The sequence below is a fragment of the Cryptotermes secundus genome, unplaced genomic scaffold, assembly GCF_002891405.2.
Source record: "Cryptotermes secundus unplaced genomic scaffold, Csec_1.0 scaffold446, whole genome shotgun sequence".
In the NCBI taxonomy this organism is placed as follows: domain Eukaryota; kingdom Metazoa; phylum Arthropoda; class Insecta; order Blattodea; family Kalotermitidae; genus Cryptotermes; species Cryptotermes secundus.
Window position 1 is genome coordinate 789782 of NW_019731271.1, and position 22997 is coordinate 812778.

General features: G+C 38.0%; 1 protein-coding gene across 2 annotated transcripts in view; it reads right to left on the reverse strand.

Moving 5' to 3' along the window:
* Window positions 1-22997, reverse strand: part of LOC111866817 (GRIP and coiled-coil domain-containing protein 2) — a 37782-nt gene that overhangs the window by 11942 nt on the left and 2843 nt on the right. Inside the window, exons 3-14 of one of the 2 annotated variants that reach the window (XM_023856106.2) lie at window positions 22726-22919; window positions 21154-21391; window positions 19170-19333; window positions 16569-16817; window positions 15710-16286; window positions 14426-14529; window positions 14023-14175; window positions 10918-11355; window positions 9038-9205; window positions 8679-8885; window positions 4401-4639; window positions 1472-1685 (exon numbers count right to left, since the gene is read on the reverse strand). In XM_023856106.2, coding sequence (XP_023711874.1) covers window positions 1472-1685; window positions 4401-4639; window positions 8679-8885; window positions 9038-9205; window positions 10918-11355; window positions 14023-14175; window positions 14426-14529; window positions 15710-16286; window positions 16569-16817; window positions 19170-19333; window positions 21154-21391; window positions 22726-22919 — 2945 coding nt within the window. Of the gene's footprint in view, window positions 1-1471; window positions 1686-4400; window positions 4640-8678; window positions 8886-9037; window positions 9206-10917; window positions 11356-14022; window positions 14176-14425; window positions 14530-15709; window positions 16287-16568; window positions 16818-19169; window positions 19337-21153; window positions 21392-22725; window positions 22920-22997 lie in introns of both variants that reach the window. The other variant, XM_023856105.2, reaches the window with a different exon arrangement.

The window sequence follows — 22997 nt, forward strand, 5'->3', positions numbered from 1 at the left end:
GTCAGTGTCAGACTGTCATATATTTCTTTGTATATCATTTTTATTTTGTGTCTTGGAAGAGGTATAAACCTACTGAGCCAGTATTACTTTGTGAGTAAAGGGCATCTTCATCATTGTGACTTTTGATATCAATGTCGGACTGGCAATCTTTTTGACTAGTATTATAATTACTTTGTATCACTATTTTGCAAGTATTACTAACAGGTGAGAGTGTCACTTTGTCAATCAACATAGTTTATTCAATTTTCCTGGAAGCCCCCTACCCCCAAAGATGATTCTTCAATCACACAAGGTGAATATCACGGTCAGTGGCGTTTCTCGGGGGAGGCCAAGGTTATCTCGGGCCCAACTGAGTCGACTGGAGGTGAAATATTCACAACACTGACCAACCAAAGAGAAATGCAGACGTTTTCGTGTGTTTCACTAAATAAGAAAAGCAGGAGCACCATTTTCTATGGCAAAAAGTGTGATGTTGCGCTGTGTGTCACGGACTGCTTCGAGAAGTGGCATGCGAGACAGACTGTGAGGTATCGTAAACTGTGAAGTGACACAGTTCAAACTCACGTACAGTTTGAACAAAATATTGTTGTATATAGTGTGATACTATACAGTATCACCAAGTCTCAAAATTGGGAAAAAAAAAAAAACTACAGGTAAGTCCTCTGGAATTTCATAATATAATAAAGATTATATTTTGCATGTCATGACAAAATAATCACAGTTAATTTTCGTTTGTAAAAATTGCTCTTTTGTGTAGATGTAGAAAATTTTATTGTCTTTCAGGTTGTTTTTAGTTCGTATTTCTATGTTGCATAGAATGGAAAATATGTAGTTTTTATTGAAAGTTTGCAATGTTAATTAATTAGGGTGATTTAAATTCCAGCCGCAGAGGGTTCCCAGCAATTTAAAAGTCCATACGTTAAAGGTTAAGAGCTCAGATCATCACACAGTGTCTTGTTTTCGGGTGACACACTACATGACACAAATATTTCCAATACAAAACTACATATATATACAGGGCATGGAGCCAGTATCCTTTTGTACAAAGACACTTGACTGAAGCATCCGTAATTCCCGGCACTCACAATGTGTTGACTTCTGAGGGCTCCTGACCAAAGTTTCCATCACACTAGTTAAAATTGGCTTTAGAATTTAGAAATATTTCCAGAAAATAAACATTTCACTAAATTACACATATTTAGAACAACATATGAGATGAACTTCTTTATAATCACATTCTGCCCTTTTGAACATGTTCATAGAAATTCAGTACTGAAGTTTCCGAAATGTTAACCGAGGCTATGACAATAAGTTGCCTAGTCAGGGCTATCTCACACCTCAGGGGACTGCAAGAGTTATATGTATCAGTGCTGCTGTATTATACATGTGTTAAGACTGAATCGGTACAGTACCTTTAACTAAAGCATATTGTAATTACAAGTTATAGGAAATTTCACTTGATCCGCATTACCTTGTAGCACTGGTTTAAAGTTTCAGCCTGTAGTTTCTGACTCCTCAAGGCTTCACGATGCTCTATTTTGGCTTCCTGCAGCTGTGTATGGAGTTGTGAATTCTGATTTCTTAGATCCTGCACTGTATCTGACAATTCCTGATACCTTTGTAATACTCGTGCTTGGTCTTCTTGAAGTGCACTGTTTTCTACCATGAGGCTTTGCAACTTGGAACTGAAAATATACATTTATATGAAACCAAAAAATGGAGCATACTAATAATTAAAAAATAAAGACATTTTTAAACTGTCAACTTTTAAATGCATTTATAAACAGTGTAAACAAGTTTTTTGTATGTCTTGCCACGTGTATGCTTCAAGCAGCCAGATTATAGCTAAATTTATTTTCTCCAGAATATGAAATTAAATACTGATCTGTACTGGGCAAACAGTATGTCTTTCTGTTTACATTATTACTATACTATACACTGGTACCGTTCTTATTTTGTTTCTCTGTTTCATCCTGGAATGAAACAATTTTATACATTACAATTACAGTTCTGATAGTTCTCTGAATATGAGAACTTAACATTAGTTCTGTTCCCCTGATTTCTCATCGAATGCAAAGTAGATTCACACATTTCAGAATTCTCAGGCATCACATCAGCAACATTTAATGTTTTCTTGAATAATATCCATATTCTGATTTGATTACAATGACCATGAATATCCATCAAAGGAACTCAACTTTTATTCTTTTAAATTGGTAATTTATACAGACAGCTGAATCAGAAGTGAAAAATACTTTCTATAATTGAAATGCTCATAAAATCAACATTAATTTTACTGATACTTCACTGTACTACAACTATTGACAATGAATATAAAGGGGTAGAAAATTATCTCAACATCTTTCAGTACAGTAACTCAACAAGCAAATATCCTACCTTCAAGCAACTCTAAGGATTTCACAAGCACCCAGTTAAAGTGTTGGTGCTGTTCAGCTTGGTTTGCCTTCATTCTTCTATGCCAATGACTCATAACAATGAGAATGTTATGCAATTAATTTGTCACAGGTCACTCAGAATAAAACATGTGTGGAATTGTTCATTATTTAATCTTAAATAATGGTAGAAAGCAGTCTTCTTGGATGTGGCGCCATGTAGATATTGCGTTAACCGACATTTTGGAGGAATGTATCGCCTCCATCTTCAGGGTAGCAGAAAAAAGAAGAAAATTCACGAGCAAGAAACCAGCACCTTCTCACGCTGGTTCCTTGCTCGTGAATTTTCTTCTTTTTTCCGCTACCCTGAAGATGGAGGCGATACATTCCTCCAAAATGTCGGTTAATGCAATATCTACATGGTGCCACATCCCAGAAAACTGCTTCCTTCATAGTCACCACCATGAAAACCTCAAATATTACTCGTACTTAAATAATGGTAATTTAAAATCACATGCCTACATTGACAAATTTTGGTAACTAAGTTAGGGAGGAAACATGGCTATCAAGATGCACCTGTATCCTGACATGGCCAAGCTAAGCAATGGTGGACCACGTACAAAAGGGAGAGTGTGGACCATCCAGCTTGACCTGGCTCTCCTACTGCCCAGTGCACAACCATTGAGGAAGTATATGTAAGCAACTTTTGATCATTCCCATTGGTGTGTCTCAGTACTAATTCTTTTCATAAAGGAGGAACAGAAAAAAGTTCCACACATTCTCACAATTCAGAACTGCAGACAAAAATTCATTGGCTAACAATGCTACTATTTCTGCTCAAAAGAAAAATGCAGGCAAAGTCATTTTTGGAAGCAACGCAACTTCCTGCATTACAAGCATGAAGATATCACTGAAGATGATAAAAATGGAGCGCATAACACAAGGAAGAAAGGAGAAAAATGCAAATTAAATTTTTGTGAAAAACTAGTCTGAACACCAAGCTGTAGATGGGAGGAGAATATTAAAATATCATGGCCTATAGACCTGTTGCTAAGTAGTGACTCTGTAAACAGCAATTGCTTCTGAAAAATGGCTCAGTAAACATGTACCCAATGCTAGGCAGCAGATTCTTAACAATGCAACAGTTGGACTACAACAATGAAAGCAGGGTGTTTCTACATGGTCTGTGCTGAAGTGTTATAAGCAGGACAGTTTGGAGCACAGTTCAGTTTGTGGGAGAGTAGACAGCCGGCAATAGCATGAGCACAGAAACTGAAGATTCCCTGCTTTAGAAACCATTACCAAGAAACCATTAATGAAGACACTGCAGGTTGGAAAAGACTTTCAGTGTGTGCTCTAGTGATTTGCAAAGGAGATTAGCAACAACACTGTAATTACTTGTAGTTCCAAGTTGTGGGTATAAGTGGTCAATAAATCCAATAACCAATCCAAAAACTTGTCTGTAGTCACCCCAATATGTGACAATATATCTAAAAGGAACAGACATGAGGGGATGGACTGAAAGAGACTCATGACAGGATCCATGGTGGGTGCTTCCAGACATAGTGATGAACCTTCAATAGGCAGACGAAGATGGTGAGCAGGATGGTGTAGTCATAATGCCCTAAACATGTATTTTGGAGGTGCACAATTTGAATGTTGACTGGGACACTGGCTGTCCTGACTGAGGTTTTCCTCAGAAACCTCATGAAAATGCCAAGACAGATGTCAATTAGACCATGTCCACTTTCTTTGAAACTTTTTCTTGTTCTTTAATTATCAATCATCCTACCATTCAATGCTATATGACATGAAGTACTAACAAAATTGTAAAATAAAAGGAGAGAGGGTGGGAGAAGACATAAATGCTTTTCAGCACTAAGATCAGGAACAACAAATTAGGCAGAGGTTTTTGAAGTGTTGTGGCAAGAAGAGGATTAAATTCATTGCCATGATGCACTCAAAAGTCATGGCAAAGTGTTAAAAAAATTTAAGGCAAGTGTTTACCTTACATCTTCCAGTTTACTTTTCAGAATTTCTGCTGTTTGCTTCAGCTGCGCCACTTCTTCTGTGTGATCCTCTCGACTCAAACTTGATGATCCATCATCTGGACGAGCTTTCTGTCGAAGCACACTCTGTGCTCTGACCTTGTAATTTGTAAATTCAGCCCTTAGGTCTCCTAACTCTGCTTCACGTTCTACCAAATTTTCTTTCAATCGAGACACATGTTGTTCTAGTACATGTACCTATGAAACAGGAGACATAAATAAATGACACAAGAGAACAATAAACCTGTGTATGCTATATAACAGAAAATACTGTGACATGTTGCGCAAAGGAGAACCCCCCCACCAGCAGTGACGCGACAGGTGAGTCAGCGCTCCCCTCCCCCTCCTCCGCACGGTAACGTAACGGTGACGCAACAGGATTGTTACAGTAGTAACAGCGGTTACTAGCAACACAGCGCCAGGCAACAAGGGTGCCTATTACGTGGCCGTTTTCCGTATTGTCCGATCAAGGCTACATAAGGAGCAGCGAAGGCTATTCACAGTCAGTTGTACTGAGTCAGTCAGTGAGTCCTGGAGCTACCACCGAGTGAGTCCTCGAGCTACCTCCGAGTTAGTTCCGAGTTAGCCAGCAACCAGTCAATTGTATTGTGGCATTTGGAGTGTACTAATTGTGATACTGCAGATAGCAGTAATCGTAAATCTGTAATTTGGGTGATTGTAAGTGCGAATGTGAAATAAAATTCGCTATATAAAATACGGCGTGAAGTTATTTGTCGCGACATACGCCCGATACGCGACAATACATAAAACCTGCTAACCACAAAAGACCCAAACATAAAAATTAACTTTTACATTACTTTTCTTCTTTAACAAGACTGTACTTAACAGGGGTGTTAAGAAGAAGGGATAATTAAGACTACAATGACCTCATCCATTACTGCAAACAAACATTAAATTCACTGTTCACATTATTCACTATTTATTGATATTTGTTCAAACTGATGAGAAGTCAAAACTATAAGCCTACAGTAAATGAACAAACAAACAATTCTGAGACTTCACTACTTCATTTTATTACATAGTGTTGCAGAACTAAGAACGGTGGGACCATCACCTGGCCTGCATGAAACTCATTCTATCAAGATACTTATACCACCATTCTGTAAGGAACCACAAGGGCTTGTATTGCTTAGCCTACATATGCATCACTTTGAAATTCTGGAATATTTGGGGAAACCAACTGGCTGATAAGGAAGACAAGGTTGTCACACACATTCAAGAGGGTTCCTTTGGGGCAATGTGCCTATAAAAGGCGTATGCAGAGGAGAGTTGAAACTTTAGTTTTCAGTTGAGTGCATAGCGGCTGAACACCATTCAGTGCAATGCAGAGCAGCGGACTGGAGATGAAGTGAGTAAATGCAGTACTGTGACCAGTGGTGATGCTGTGAAGTAATGAGTGAACAAAGGCACTGATCACCAGAGCATAAGTGGTTACAGATGGTGAGACAGTAACACAACAGGTGCAATATTAAAGGAAAACTAAATATCCAGAAATTGTGTAATATATACATTAAATTCGTATTGTAATATACATTAAAAGATTAAAATAAACTTGACCTCAATGCAGTCTAAACTCAATAAAAACTTTCTTTTGTTTCTACTTAACACTTTGCAGACCGCACACCCTTTAAAAGGTTTTTCACTTTTAAACATGGCAGACCATTCGCGTGTTAACAGGTTTTTAGAACACGATAAGTTGCAACACACTATACATCTCTCTGGCTCCACCTAGCTAGCACGTAGCTGCTTGCAGCTGCGTTATAAGGCTCTGGAATGTCTGCTGACCAATCAGTTACTATACCTCGCTGTAACTCTATGCCCCTGCAAAGGAAAACAAATGCCTTTATTTCTTCAAGCTTTACGTAGCAAGCTGTCAGTCAGTAGTTCAATATGGATCAAAGACCAAAGCGGTTGACACCCAAGCGATTTCTTGGAGAACAAGAAATATCTGACTTCTTCTCCGATGAGCTATCTGACGTCCCTTTCTGCTAGTGACAGCGACTCACAATCTGATAGTGAGTGTGGCAGGGGCGAATAAAAAATTGTGACCACAGACAGTGAAAGTGAAAATGACCGTAGCTCCGACGAATGTGCAGGTAGCAACATTGCGGGGACAGCCACATGGGGAAAAGTAGACAAAACACCTGCTTTGGGACAGTTTACTGGAAATCCAAGGTTGAAGCAAATTCCATCAGACCCAACGCAAGTGTCTGAAGTAGCGGAACTGTTTTTTGGAGATAGTTTCTTTGACATGCTATGTCAGGAAACTAACAGATACTATCTCCAACACCGTGAACATTATGACAGAAGTTATAAGGCGCTGAAGTGGGTGGATGTCACTTCAGCAGAAATGAGAAAATTTTTTGCAATTATCTTTCTAATGGGCCATACAAGGAGGGATAATCTGAAAGAGTATTGGTCAACAGATCAATTTTTAGAAATTCCAATTTTCAGCAAACTAATGAGGAGATTTGAGCAAATTTGGTGGTGTTTGCATTTCAATGATAACGAACTGCAACCACAATCAACAAGCAGGCTTTTCAAAATTCAGCCCTTATTGAACTTTTTCATTCAGAAATTTCAGACAGTTTATAAGCCAAACCAACAACTGTCTTTGGACGAATCTGTGATTCCTTGGAGGGGAAGGCTTCATACGCGAACATATAATCCTGGGAAACTTACAAAGTATGGCCTACTTGTTCGTGTAGTTACTGAAAGCACTTCAGGCTATATTGGAAATTTAGAAATTTATTCTGGTGAAGGAAAGAAATTACAAGAAACTATTCTTTCCATTTTGGAACCCTATCTTAATCAAAATTACCATGTTTATCAAGACGATTATTATAACAGTGTGGCAACTGCAGAATGCCTATTTTCAAGAAAAGTATGTGTTTGTGGAACAATTAGGGTGAACAGAGGCCTTCCTCCAGATCTGAAAGAGGAATGTAAATCCCTGAAATGTGGTGAAACTACATTCAGGAGGAAGGGGGATATTCTTCTTCAGTCCTGGAGGGATACTCGTGTTGTGAATATGATTTCCACAATTCACAATTTGAGAATGGTTGATGTTCAAAGGAGACATGGACACGCAAAGAAGCCTGTTTGCATTTCCGAGTATAATATGTTCATGAAGGGAGTTGACAGAGCCGATCAGTACTTGGCCTATTATTCTCTTCCTCGGAAAACACTAAAGTGGAAAAAGAAAGTTGCCCTGTGGCTTATAAATTGTGCCATTTTCAATTCATTTTTGGTTTTCAAAAATCTAAACCCTCATTCAAAATTGAAATACAAGGAATTTCTGCTGAATGTGGTAAAAGCCTGGGCTACAGACCACACGGTGGCGGCAGACACAGTCTTACTACGACCGGGGCCGTCTACCCCCACCCCACGCAGGCCTCATTTTGACCCCCCTGGGCGACTCTCGAGTGATATGCGGAAACATACCCTCATGAAAATTGTGAAGAGTGAACATTTCAAGGGGAAGCAGCCTTCTAGGCAATGCTGTGTTTGCGCAATTCACAAGAAAAGGAGTAGAACTGCCTACATTTGCAAGTTTTGTGTAATGCCACTTCACAGAGGGGAATGTTTCGAGAAATATCACACCCTCAAGCACTTCTAGAAGCATTGGTAAATGTTTTAAAAAAATTTTAATTCATAAAATTAATTAGGAGATTTTATATTAATTTTTTAAAGTGAACAGTGTACAAGTTAGGGTAGTAGGTATAAAAATGCTGGTCCGCAGGGTGATTTAAATATTTAAATTGTCGGTCCGCAAAGTGTTAATTGTGAATGTTTTCAGGAGGCCAGGGGAAATACAAATGTTATGGCGATAGAGAGACCTGAATCTAAACATTAGTATTCTGTATTAGCTCAATACTTCTGTTGCAAGAGAATGCTGGATCATTGCAATTTATAAATCGGATAATATGGTAGGAGTGTGTAGCTTACGAAGAAGTTAAAAGAAGGTGTAAAATATAAAATTACCACAAATTTGGAACCAGCATTGTATTATTTTTATACACATTACATATTGTGACTCTGACATGATGTACAAAGAAACTCATTCTCTCTATACACCCTGTCCCTGAAGGTGAAAGCAGCAGAAAGCTATGAACTGTCAGTGACACTGCCCACATTCCACACAGTTTAACACTCATGAGCTGAATTAATATCAACATGTATATATTAAGTAAGAAAGATATTTTTTTAGAAATACTTGTCTGTTAAGATTATCCTGTTGATTCTGTCCACATTCAACCAGCCTCTGCTTCTCAGCTGCCAGTTCTGATAACTGCAGTACAAGATTTTCACTTTTACCCTTATGCTGTTCAATCTGTGACAAAAGTTCAGAAATCATAGCTTCACGTTCAAGTGCCAGAGCCTCAACTTCCAACAGTCTTCTTCTTGATGCATTCAATTGTTCCTAAATCATACATAACATTCCTATTACATATATTCATAATGCAATATCCAGTTTCCAAAAATTTATTTTCTGCACAGGTACAACAATTTCACTAAGTGCACATGTTTTACTACAATGAATGACTGAAATAAAATATTTATCATGCAACAAACCTTGACTTCCTTTGATCTAGCTTCTTCTGACTGTATTCTTTGTTCCAACAATGAAATCTGTTCCTGAAGTCCTCTATTAATATCCTGCTGTGTCTCTAAGTGACTGTCCAGTTCTTTCACCTTTGACTTTTGTGATACCAACTGCTGTGTCAAATCAGCCACTGATCTCTTAACAAAGGGCAAAGGTTCAAATGTTACATAACACGATAACAAGAGGAAAAGTATCATTCCTACCTGATTCTGAAACATTTAATTTGTAGATAATCTTATGAAAAAGAACACAAAATGAACACAATGGGAAGGTCATGTCTTATGCTTTACCTCTGAAACTATGGAGGGTTTAAATTGAAAGTTGCTAATTCAACTAAATGTTGGTTTGTATTGGTTCAATACAACACCTATTTTACATTAAGCTAAAAACGAAATTGATTTCTTTAAAAAGGGTTCACTGTACAAAAAGTGGTGACCAATTACAGATTTCATTAATATCCACTTTCATTTGGAATATTTTCCAATGTGGTCAATATTTCAAGGAATACAAGGAAAACAAAGAGTTCTGTCTTCTGTGATGTGACACCGTGTAATCCAGTGAAAGTCAACCAGTGTTTCGGAGGACCATACTATCTACATTATCAGGTTTGAAGAGTCTGCCATGCAAGAAACCAGCAAGAAGCAGACAGCAATCAGAGCTAAATCGAATTTGAGTGAAGTTATATGAAGTACATATTTTTCAATGAAAATTAAAGGCAGCAAAACCAAAGGAGTAACAAAAACACTACACACCCATTCTTGGGAACAGAACTATTAGAGTATGTCTGGGAATACCTGTAATTTGTGTGTTATTTCCTATGGAGGATGAAGTGAGCAGTTTAGGTTATTACAAAATGACAAACTTCATGATTTAGACTAGTCACCCGATACTGTCTTACTTACTTACTCATGGAGCTGAGCCCTTCTTGAGGAGCCGCCAATTCTGCAGCTACTCAAGAATTTCCCAGCCTTTTATGGAACCCGAAGGTTCATCACCATGTTCACACGAGCCCTCCACTGATCCCTATCCTGAGCCAGATCTATCCAATCCACACCATCCCATCCTGTCTCTCTAAGATCCATTCTAATACTGTCCACCCACCTACGCCTTTGTCTTCCCTGTGGTCTGTTTCCTTCTGGCTTTCCCACCAATATCCTATACGCATTCCTTGTCTCCCCCATTCGTGCTACATGACCTGCCCACCTCATCCTCCTTGACTTGATCATTCTAATTATACTTGGATAAGAGTACAAGTTATGAAGCACCCAATACTGTCTGGAGAATAAAATATAAGTTACATGAATTGGGCATGTTACCAGGATGATGGAGATTGGAATGCATATGAAATTTTGGTGGGGAAGAAAAATCTATGTGTATGTGTGTGTAAGGGGTGGGCCATAAAATCCGGCCTTCACACTGGGACCTTCAATGAGAAACAAACACATATAAAACGGTCATTTGGAATACTGAGAAGTTGATGGAAGGTTATGATTAAACATACAGATATTAAGGAAATGAGTTTTGAAGATAGTCGCTTCATAGACCTAGTATTAGCAAATTTTTGTATTAGCATGTTCCACTACCTGGTAGTTGATTCAGTAATGCATCTTAGAAAGTAACTTGTTCAAATATTTGCTGAGAAACAGCTATCTTGTCTGCAGTTTTTGTGATTTTGCCCAATCACTATGAATGTAAGAGAAGTATTTAGAAACAGGCCACAACCACTCTACTCATCCCTCTTGGTTTAACTCTTCACAACAATTCTACCACATCTTATGCAAGGCTATGTTAACACCAGAAATGAAGTAACTGAATAGCCAGTGTAACAAACAGTCCAAATGTATCATACCTCATAATCCTCCATCTCCAGACTAAGAACACTGTGCTTCTTGCATTCCTGTCTTGAAACATCCAGTTGTTCCTGAGTGTTTTTATGGTGGTCAACTTCTTCTGTCAGCCTCTTCTCACTTGCTTTTAATTCTTCCTCAAGTCTCTTCAGTTCTTTTTCATTTTCTTTCCTTGCTATATTCTCTGCTTCTTTTTCTTTTTTTAAGGAGTGGATATGTGATGACAGTTCCTTATTTGCTAACTCCAGTCTCTGTTTATCCTTCACACATGCCTCCAAGTCCTTTAATTTGCATTCTTTTTCTTCCTGACATTCCAACAGTTGCACTTTAAGGGTTGCAGATTCATTTACAGCAAGTTCCAAAGCCTTGGCGAATTCTTTAACTTCCAATTTCTGTTTTTCCATATCATCTTGTAAACGATCATATTCCAGGTGCATTGTCTGAAAGTGACATAATTAAAAACAAAAAAAATTTCTAATAAATAGGATATATTTATAACTGCATACTAACAAAGCCAACGGTTCAGAATGAATCTGTCTTGCAGAAATGTAAAAATGTTCCAAATTAAAAAAAAAATGGCATAATCAAAAATACTGTCAAATCAAAGTGAAGAATCCCTGTACATACATAATGAAGTAATGAAATTCTGTTAAAACAAACCCCAAAGGACTTTGCAGATTTATTGATTAATCATATCATTTTTAGTGCAAATAAGCAAGTCATCTGTATGTTAGTCATTATTCACTGCATTTACACTTTTCAACAGTATGCTAAATTTCAATTCTTTAATCTACAGATCTGTTAAACCCAAGACCTAATTTCCTACTTTTGGCTTCAATTGTTTTTTGTTGTGAAATATCTGGAAACAAAACTTATGTTGCAGCACGCTATACAGCTGGCAGAATAGTTTCAAGTGCAATAATGTGCTCTTCTGCCCAGTGTTTAATTAACCAAGCACTGCACCATGAAGATGTAAAGGGGAATGAATGTATATGGCTCCTTCTATTCTTAACCTTGGTACTAGTTGGAGATATATGGTCAGCTTCATGCCCTGGCAAACCTATCCTTGGGAAAGAGCCCCCCTTACCCATTGGAGAGGAGCTGGATGGGCTTTAGAACCATCTGGATGACATGGAGAGAAGATAAATCTTGACCCTAGAAGGACTCAAACTTCAACCCCTCAGTCATTCAGCCTATAGCCACTTAGAACAAAAACCTCATATTTTGAAAAGTGGTAACAATATTAACTGAATGTTTCAAATTATCCTCTTGTGTATAAATACCACATCTGCAGCACAATAAGACTTTCTTTTACACATGTGCATCCCCATAAAACTCTTACAGTGAAAACACAACCTGTAATACCCTGCTGGAAATCAGTCTCCAGCAAGTCAGGGCAACAATGGGTCAAAAAAAGTTCGCCACCACCTGCAAAGGGATGGCCAACCATGCCATTCCTGTACAGTGTAAGGGACAAGGCAAGGACAAGGTTGTACCAAGAACACAGAAAGGACAGACATTTGGGAAGAGATGTTGGGCAAAACTAGAAGGCATCAAAAGAATAAAGGACCAAGACTTAAAGAAGCAACTACATCTGAGGAAGGAGAGGACATTAGGCAGGATCTTCAGAAAAACCATCAGGCTGGAAATCATGAAGCAAACAGTCATGTCTTCTTTCAGGATTTGAAACATGAGTGACTAGACAATGTGGAGGGGTCAGCACCCTCCAAAATGGAAACAGAGACTGCACACAGATTAAGAGCCAGAGATGAAGGAGCAATCTAAATGCTAATCTAAACACTATGAATTCCTTGAATCATGGGGCTCTCACAAGGAACATTAACACAATGACGCCATGAACCATTATTTTATGCTATACGAGTACATGAACATTTCCCATTGTCCATTACTATAGTATTATGTTCTCACTCAGTGGCTTTCTTTGCATATCGATACATACAACCAGCAGAGCTGCAATCAGCTGTACTGCATTCTAGATACCATAACATGCTTCTTTTATTTTTCTATGCAGAAAGCACTGAACTATCAAAAACTTAAGCATGAAGCTGTGTCTGTCACTGCAAAATGACCAGACTACATGGATTATGTAAATTCATATGCCTGAATATATGTTAATACTGTGACATGACACCCTATACGTAAGAATTCTGTAATCACAGGACTGTCACAAAGGCATTCACAGCAACAGCTTGTTAAAACACCTTCCCTCAGCAAAAAATTCGTGCACAACAGTACAGAAACTGATGGAGGCAGCATTTTCTAATCCATCACTGATAAGCTATATAAAGAGAGCTAGCAAGACCGGAGAATGGTAAAATATCGTCACGAGTCCTGTGGGATTGGAACCAAGAATCACTGCCCTGGCAAGGGCCAGTCACAATTTAGCATTTAAGTCAGACAGCCAGTGAGCTCATGCTGAAGCTACATATCTAAGCATAGCACCTACACAGAGAGATCAACTCCTTCCCTCATCAAGAAGACCCCACTGCTAAACACAGACATGTCTAGAAGAGAACAAAAATCTTAATCACATATCTCAGCAAGACCTGAAGCCAAGAATGACTGTGTTGCAGAGAGCCAGCAGCAATTTAACCAACTGACCAACCGAGAAGAAGGTGGTAGCTGCATGACTCCCAGAGTCATGACACAGCAAAGTAAGGTCATGAGTCCTGCAGGACCTGGAACCAAGAATGACTGTGTTGTCTAGGGCCAGAAGCAATTTACTCAACCCATATGACTGAATGTGGTGGGGGCTGTCGAGCACAGAAACATTTTGGAGCGTCCCCATTATAGAAGGCCATACTCAAGCAGAGTACATGAAGACACACCAGACTGGGGCACTTGAAATGTGCCGTAGTTATTTGTAAAGCGTGAAAAGACACCAGACTGGGGGACTTGAAATGTGCTGCAGTTATTTGTAAATTGTGAAAAGAAGGAAAAGTGTTGTAATTATCTGCAGTCAAAGAATAATGAGCATCCAAAGAAATTCAGTTTTCAGTCCTAACCATGTATAGTCACTAACCTATGACATTATACATGACCTGGTGTCTGGATTTGTCAAACCTTCTTCTGACTGCAACACTGACCTGCAAGTTTTTTGCATGAGCTGAAAGCTGAGCTACTTTGGCCTGAAGCTCAGACTTGTCAGAGACCAGCTTTTTCTTTTCCATCTCTAGATGTGTCTGCTGTGCTGTCAATTCAGACACCCTCTTTTTCAGCCGAACAGCAACAGCGCGAAGCTGTAATAAACTAGTCTTACTATTATTACACACAGAAGAGCAACACAATATATAACACATACATGTAAAATATAAACTCCCATGTAACTAACCTTTTCTTAATCGCTACAAGTAATTAACTGTTTGCAAATTGTTTATTACTTATACTGTTTCTCTCCTGGACTAAATTTATATGGACTTCTAAGACAATTTTACCATACATTTTCTCTACCCTTTCTCACTTTAGTCTGCAAGTGATGTGATATTTTACCTTGGTGTAACGTTCTTCAAATGTCTCCTCCAAATCCTTCAGTCTAGCATTCTCTTCTGCCCTACTAATAGTACTGCTACTCATCACTTCACTTGGCACATCACCTGAAGGAAAATAATTAAATCATAAACCACAATCATTTCTTCTCATTTAGCAATACAGATTAGATCTCTTTAATCCTCCTGGCTACAAATTTTCATGCAACTTAACAAACCTGACATCACACTATGAGACAGAATATAAACAAGTTCACTGATCAATGTTTCTATATAAACTGTTAAAAATGTCCTAAAGAAATCAGCTAAAAAGATATTGTGACGTATTTGTGCTATGCAGGACACCCCCTCCCCTGCCAGCAGTGACGTAACATCGGAGCATTGCCACTGCTAGGGTAACAGGCCAGTAAACACTCCGCACCCCCCTCCCCTGCAGTGATGTAACAGCACTTCCCACTGTGATGTAAGAGGGGACACCACTGTAAAACAAGGCAACAGCGAACAGTATAGAAAGCCGGCTGAGCAGTATGTGGAGAGAGTGAGTGATTAGTGAACCAGTTACTAGAGAGAGAGTAACCAGCTAATTGCAGTCTAGCATTCGCCTGGGTGGGTTGAAGTCAACTGTTATCTAGTGAATGGCAGCAGTAAGTGTGATACTGCAGATGGCAGTAGTCGTAAAACTGTAAACTGTATAAGTGTAAGAGCAAGAGTGCAATATATTCACTATATCAAATAAGGCATGAAGTTACTTGTCACGTGACATATACCCAACACATGACAATATTTTGAAATATAAAGATTTACTATTCAAAATATATTTCTGGGTGGCACTCAGTGACAGAACTGCAGAAGATCCCGATACTGGGAACAGCATATATCTTGAGGAAGATACTAACATAGTTGATTCTAAATAGTTCTGATGATGGTATGTAACACTCAGGATCACTGAGTTTTTGGGCTTCGTTCATAGTCAGGATGACGGAGAAGGTACAAGAACTCGGTAATTCTAGGTACTACAAACATGATACTTAATCTAATTTCAAACATATTTTCAAGAAGCTATTACATAGTGAGTCTTAGGAACAAAGTCTGACTGCAGCTTACAGCCAGTATATCCTGTAATATCGTGTGAAAGCAGTATGGTGTACAATAATGTTATAGTAATTTGCACAGGGTAAGGCTGATTTCCATGCATTCATTTGACTGCAGAGGACAGTATATGTTACTAAGCATGGGAAACTCCCTCAGACTTAATATTTAGACACTAATATATTCCTTAATATCATACCATTTTCTTTGCGCATTTCTTCAATCTCATGTTCCAACACCTGAAGCTTTCCTTTGAGTGTTGATATCTCATCTTTAAGCAACTTCACTTTCATTTCACAATCTTCAGTACTACATCCATCCTCTTCCCTGTCTCCAGCTTTGTTCACAACTTTCAGATTTCTTATCTGTTCTTCTAAGTCAGTTATTATTTTGTCCTTAGATTTTAGCTCCTGCAGTGTGTCAACTTGTTTAGCCAGTTCTGCTTCAAGATTGTGTATTCTTTCCTCCTTAGCTTCCAGTGCTGATGTCTTTGTTTCCAATTCATGCTGACATTCCATAAATTTCACAATCTCTTTCTCTAATGTGAAAATAGTTTCATCTTTCATATGCATATCTTCCTGCTGAGCTTTTGTTACTTTGGCAAGATCCATTTCCAAATCACATAATGCTTTACCTTTTATTTCTAACTCTGAAAGTTTAACTTTTAAGTCCTTTTCAGTTGCTTCAAGCTTGCTGTTTGTTTCTTTCAATCTGTGCTCTAGTTCACTGTTCAGTTCATTCAATTTTGAAACAGTTTCACCACGATGCTTTAAAACCTACAACACATAACCTAAATTAATACAAACTTTGTAGAAGAAAGATAAACACAGTTCAATACAAATGAAAAAAATAACCCTTAAAATAAAATACCAAACAAAATAATTCACAATACCATGTACATAGAAAGTACAAATGTTGATAACATCAACACATCCCTACCTTATAATAGTTGGCCTATAACATGGCCAACTTGTGAACTTTAATTTCCCAAGTGACTTTTCATCTTTATCTTAATTATTTCAAGAAAGAAATGAATAGATATAAATGCATGTTTATACCTGATTCATTTCATTCATTTCTCCAAGAAGTTCAGAATTTTCCCGTTTAGTGGCTGCTATTTCTGACTCAACATAATTCATCACAACCTTCTGTACTGCAATCCATGTATCTTCCTGCAGCATGTTAAACACATCAGACTGGAACATTCGAACCTCTTCTGACAGTCTCATCCTTAGGACATTCAATTCATAAGCCTCTGAGGATAACAATATCAGCCCAGATCTCATCTGCTGGAACTGTCTTGTTTCCTGGAAGGAAAGAAGGATGAAAGTTTAAATCCTGTACTATTTGAAGAATTAGCTAGGTACTGTCACGTGTAAGGATTTGTGACTAATAACAATAATGGGTTCTCAATTTGATGATTGGGTTTACTGACACTTTTCTACAATTACAGTCAATTATAACAGCTCACACATTGAACTTCACTCCTGTCTGAATTCAAATCTATACTTGGACTGATCCCTACTACTGTTAAATTAAAAAATGCACAGCCTTCTATAACTGCCTTGTGGCCAGCATAGAAGTCACCGCCTCCAAGGGTTCCATTACTTTTCTTCATGAATGAGTTGTCTCAGAATCCATGTGTTAATTCCCAAGCGAGAGTTTGGTTTTCTAAGTGTTTCCAACTTTCAGATTCTGTACCCATGGAAACTGTGTTTTGTAAACAGTTAGCTTCCAGGAATCAATCTCCACTTCTGGCCTATTGAACCAGCCCCAGATGATAGGCGAGGTGATTATGGAGCAATTGGTGGAATGATGATTGGCAGGGGAAACCGAAGTACTCAGAGAAAACCTGCCACACAGCCACTTTGTCCACCACAAATCCCACCTGACCAGACCCGGGATTGAACCTCGGCCACCATGGTGGGAAGCCAGCGACTAACTGCTTGAGCTATGGCGCAGCCCTTAACAATCATGTTAGTACACGAAACACATTGGTATCCACATCAGTATAGAAGAAAGTCATCAACTGTGCCATATGGATCCTACTGGTTTGTTCCACATCCTGAGTCTGGTTTAACTATCTTCCATGCCTTCAGTTTCCTTGTTGGTGGTGTTGCCAAACCTCTGAGGTCATTCAACAGTCTTCGACTTTTTGCAGATGACACAGCCAATTATATGTGTAATTTCATATTTCTGTATTTTTGGGGAAAAACTGTTCCCTTTATCTCTGAATTGCACTGATGATCTGTACATGTTTACTGGCTATTCTATGATGAAATTTTATCTCTGTCATCTATAGGAAGCCCTAATGTAACATTTTCTAACAACTCTTTTGAAAATGTGGCAAAATTTGCATACTTTGGAATAAAAGTAATAAATAAAATCATATTCATGACTCTGTAGACTGGAAATACAATGACTACTGTTTGTCCATGTTCTGTGCATTAAATCAACCAACGAACAAGTTTCTCGGGTATTCCAAGTTTGCACTCCCGCTCATTTCTAATTTATGAAGTACAAAAAAGCCATACGTTTTGAGATTTTCATGGTGGTAACTGTTTAGATTCTGATCTAACTACAGATGGTATGGACCCTACCCAGGCACCTTGTAAAATAAAGGCCACTGTCACTGTCCCAGCATGTATATTCAAAAGAGCCACAGCCAACATACCAAACTACACCACATGGCAAACAAATGCAAATCAAGACACCTAAATAAAATAGATGGTTAACCCACGTAACCAGAAGTAATCTGAGGCAACTATATAAGAGAAACAAAACAGCTTTATAGTAATCAGCAGAGTTCATCTCAACAACCTGTACACCTGAAGATAGCCAGTTAGGCTGAAAAATGCAGTGCCAATAGAGAAAAATGAGGAGTGAACAGTAACCAGTGTTGTATACTGATGGCATAAGAGCAAAACACAGTCAGGTCTTGTAAAGAGAGTTACTTTCATCATGAATGTGGTCACATAAATGTGTCGTGTGGTAGGACAAATAAACACCAATGGATCATGTACTGTTTATGTGCTACTGCCATATCAAGTGTTTTACAGTTAAATGAAATGCCTCATTCACGATCACTGCTGATGTACATAATGTCAAAAAGTTGCATATATTGGTATGTACATAAGTACTGGTTTGATTAGACTTCCTCATGTGTTACTCAAGTCTGATACAAACCGATCCGTTCATTCTCAAGTGTGCACATGAACTGAATTCTGGGTGGAATGTGGATGGGACATGTGAGCATGCAGCAAACCGTGAGCAGAATATGGATGACATGTACTTGTGAGCAAACAGCAAATAGTGGGCAGGATATCAGACTGAAAAGGATGGCTCCAAATTAGCAGTTGGTTGCAAACAGATGAATTTATGCAAATTTAAGAAAACATTTAACTCTTTGGTTGAATTAACAGTAATGACAATGGCAAATTATTCTTTAATTTTCACATCTCTGTAGTAATCATTTCAGAGTAGAAGAAATATTGCTGAACTCACTTTGCTATTTTAACCTTGGTATCATATTGTACTATGGGTAATCAAAGTTAGAGGAAAGGCTCATAGTTACATATTTCAACAATTTTCAAATAACTGTCACTATAAGAATTTTTAAGAATTCTAACAATAATAGCACTCAGTTTCTAAGCACTTACATTTTCTAGACTTCTCTTCAGTTCACTCTTCTCTTTGCTGAAAGTTTCATACAACTGCTTCATTTGTTCTTTCTTCTGAGCATCCTCCCCATTTAGACGCTCTACTTCATCATGTAACATCTGTAGTTCACCCTCTAATAATTTCACCTGGTCGTGGCTCACTTCTACTAAAAATCAAACTGTAATTACTGAATTTCAAAATAAATAAAAGTATATATTTATTTAAACTAGAAAAGTATGTGATGTTTACTTCTTTGGCACGCACCAACAGAATCATCGGTGTTGCCCCATCATGGCCAAAACAGTAACAACATGATTTTTCTATATTTTATGTAGGTTCTCTATTGTCAAGATCAACACAACAAGCTCAGAATTCCCAGTTCTTGTGCAAGGTTTTGGTATGAAACTTGAGCTCTTAACCCCACAGTTCAACAGAAATCCTATAAATTAAATATGTACCTGGCATGTTGTAATTTATGTTTTCACATATGGCCCTTGAACACCTTCATCTGCCTCTATCTACAGGCTACAACAAAGGCATGAATCCACAGTGACAGATCCCAGTGGGTAAATTTTCATTTTGCTTTTGATGAAAGGATCACAGTAAAGTGGGGATGTATAGCTGAATGTGGGACCCAATCACAGTGGAGATACACGCAAACTTTTACTTTGTCAGAAGCAAGAAATTTGGGAAGCAGTTTGAATAATTAATACTAGATTCAGTAGGTCTCAAATCAAGGATCTTCAGCTCCACAGGCCAAAAATCACAGACTATTAGGGCCCTTGGTAAGATAACTTATACAAGTCAACAAACAACAGAAATTATGTCTCATAAGAAACAAACAAATGGATAAAATATCACTTTAAACTACAATCAGTCCGTACATCCAGCTTCAATTAAAAAAAAATAATGACATTTTTGATTATATAAAGTAACTGTGAACAATTCAAGATCATATCAGAGCACTGCAATATTAAATCTACATTAACCATGAAGAGTATGGTTGTCTGGACTGTAAGGTCTTATATTTGAGATAGAGTTCAACATTTCAGGGGAACATACTTCCTCCATCTTCAAGGTCAAAGAGAAAACCTAGCAAGAAACCAACAGAAGCAGGTGGAAAGCTGGTTTTGTTGCTTTCTAGCTGTGCTTACTCTTCAACCCTGAAGATATCAGCAATACATTCCTCTGAAACACTACTCTCTCTCGAAAAAGGACTGCGTTAAAATTAGAGGATTTCACCTCCAAAGTAACTGCCACAATAACTTCAAATCCAACATATGTTAACCCCTAAATCTAACATCTGTTAAACCCTGCTTCACATTTTACACACAACCCATTCATGGCATTTGAGGTTTATGTCAACACTGTTCATAGTGTTGTCTTTAGTACAACACTGTATAAGTGGGTTCAAGATAAGTACCACTCTTTTCAAGAAATATGTCACCATCTTAGAGTCAAAGTCTTATCTGATTTTATCACTCTGATTCTGATAAAGGATTCACCAGGCTCCTCTGAAACACTGGTAGTATTTTTAGTCCCTCACATAATGTTATATCCAGAAGATGCTACAATGAATAATGTAAATGGCTTCAGGTCAAGTTTATGAACTATTATGAAGACACTGGAAGACTCAAATTAACCCAATCTTGAGACACAATTGAAACATGACGAACCGAGCGCAAAAATACCGTCTTTATAAAGTTCTCTTGTCTCTTTCATAGTGCAACAGAAATGACTTAGTGTTGCTTGCACTTCAGAAGTTTGCATTGCCACCAAAATAGCACTATTTATGATATAGGATTTAAAAGTCCAGAAGTGGAGTGATAGGTTTGATGCTCAAATGAGAGTTCATAAAAATTAATCCTCTGGTTTAAAACTTCTGACTGGGAATAAACACAGACACACACACAGATACAATCAAATACTCTAACCTTTCAGTACAAATAAGAAATGCAGGATAAAAATGAACAACTCTCTTACGTGAGGTCTGGTCTTCCTTCTTTTTCATCTCCATTTCCAGCCTTTCCATTTGTTTGATTAAAGCTTCATTTTCATTCGTTAGTCGATGAATCTGTCGCTTATAGCTCTCTGCAGCTGTCTCTAGCTCTCCTAACTGACAATGCAGTTGGGCTGAAATTTCCTGAACACTAGCCTTTTCCAGTTTTAATTGATTCAACTCTTTCTCCAATGTTACATTCTCTTTCTTCAGTTTATCCACCTGTCACAATATAATATGGGCTACAGAAAATGAATGATACACCGAAATAACACAAGAGCAAGTAAGTCGGTCTGAATCCACAAAGTATGATGCTAGAGTAATTAATTATTAATTTAATGAAGGAGTGGGATAATACACAAAAAAAATAACTAAATCTGGCAGATATCAATGTTCAGATAAGGTTAATGATGTGGCTCTTTACCAGCTTTTTAATTTCTTGTAACTTGAATGAAGTGTTCTGAACATCCCCAAAACCCAAAACAAACGGATTTATTTGATGCAAATGGAAGTTCTGGAAACCTTATGATAGCAGAGAAATATTTCAAGTAATAAATAACTGTAAATAAACTACCGGTGAGGTCACAAGATAACTCCAGACAAAAAAAAAAGATGATTATAACCCTTAATACAACTGACTGACTGACCACCCAACTGACTTGACTCCATGGAGGTGAACCCTTCTTCAGAAGCCACCAGTAGCTCAGCCACTCAAGCATATCCCAACATTTTATGGAACCCGAAGGTTCATTATCGTGTTCACCAGAGCCCTCCACTGTTCCCCAACCTGGGTCAGATCAATCTAGTCCATACCACTCCATCCTGTCTCTCAGAGATCCACTCTAATATTATCCTGTCACCTTGGTCTACATCCTCCTAGTGGTCTCTTTCCTTTTGACTTTCCCACCAAAATCCTAAATTCATTCCTGTTTTCCCCATGCATGCTACACACCCTGTACATCGCACCCCCTTGCCTTGATCATTCTAACTACACTTGACAAACAGTACCAGTTATGAAGCTCTTCATTATGTAGTTTTCTCCAACCTCCTATTATGTCATCCTTCTTTGGTGGAAATATTCTCAGCACCTTGTTCTCAAACACCCTCAGTCTCTGTTCCACCCTTAATGTCAAAGACCAGGTTTCACACTAACCCTTACTACAACACACTAACTAAAAGAGATTAGGGTACTTATTAAAACTGCCACAGATGAAGAATAGGATAATTATTAGTCAATTAGTAGCGATTCCAAAATACATTAATTTCTGTAGCAGAACCATAATTTCTCTTACATGTCTAGGCACACTATGACATTCACAGTTAAGTTCAGGATAGAAAGAAGGCCTGAACACTATTTTTTTGCACAAAGCACAAAACACATTCAACTTCTGGCTCTCTCTCATACATTTAATTACTTTCCCAATAAATGGATTGCAGCTTCACCACTGTAGACAATATTGGCTCTATAATGTATAGGGAGAATGGTAATAACACAAGCCAGTACTTCATTGATTATATAGATTAGGTTTAAACTGAGTGTTAACAGCAACACTCACTTCCATGGTAAAGCAAAGCTTCTGTTCAGTGAGGGTAGTGAGCATTTCTTGCATTGCACTGACTTCATTCTGCAACTGCAATTCTTTCTCATTCCTGCCTGTATCAGAGTATCTTTCTCCATTATGAACCTGCTCAGCCTGCATCTGCAAAGTATTAAGCTGCTCCTTTAGTCGTATAATTTCTTTCCCAGCGTCTAGAATGAGAAAATTACATAAATTATCAGAATAGGTACTCACATGTGGGAACTGCCCACATTCAAGCAAATGTGACA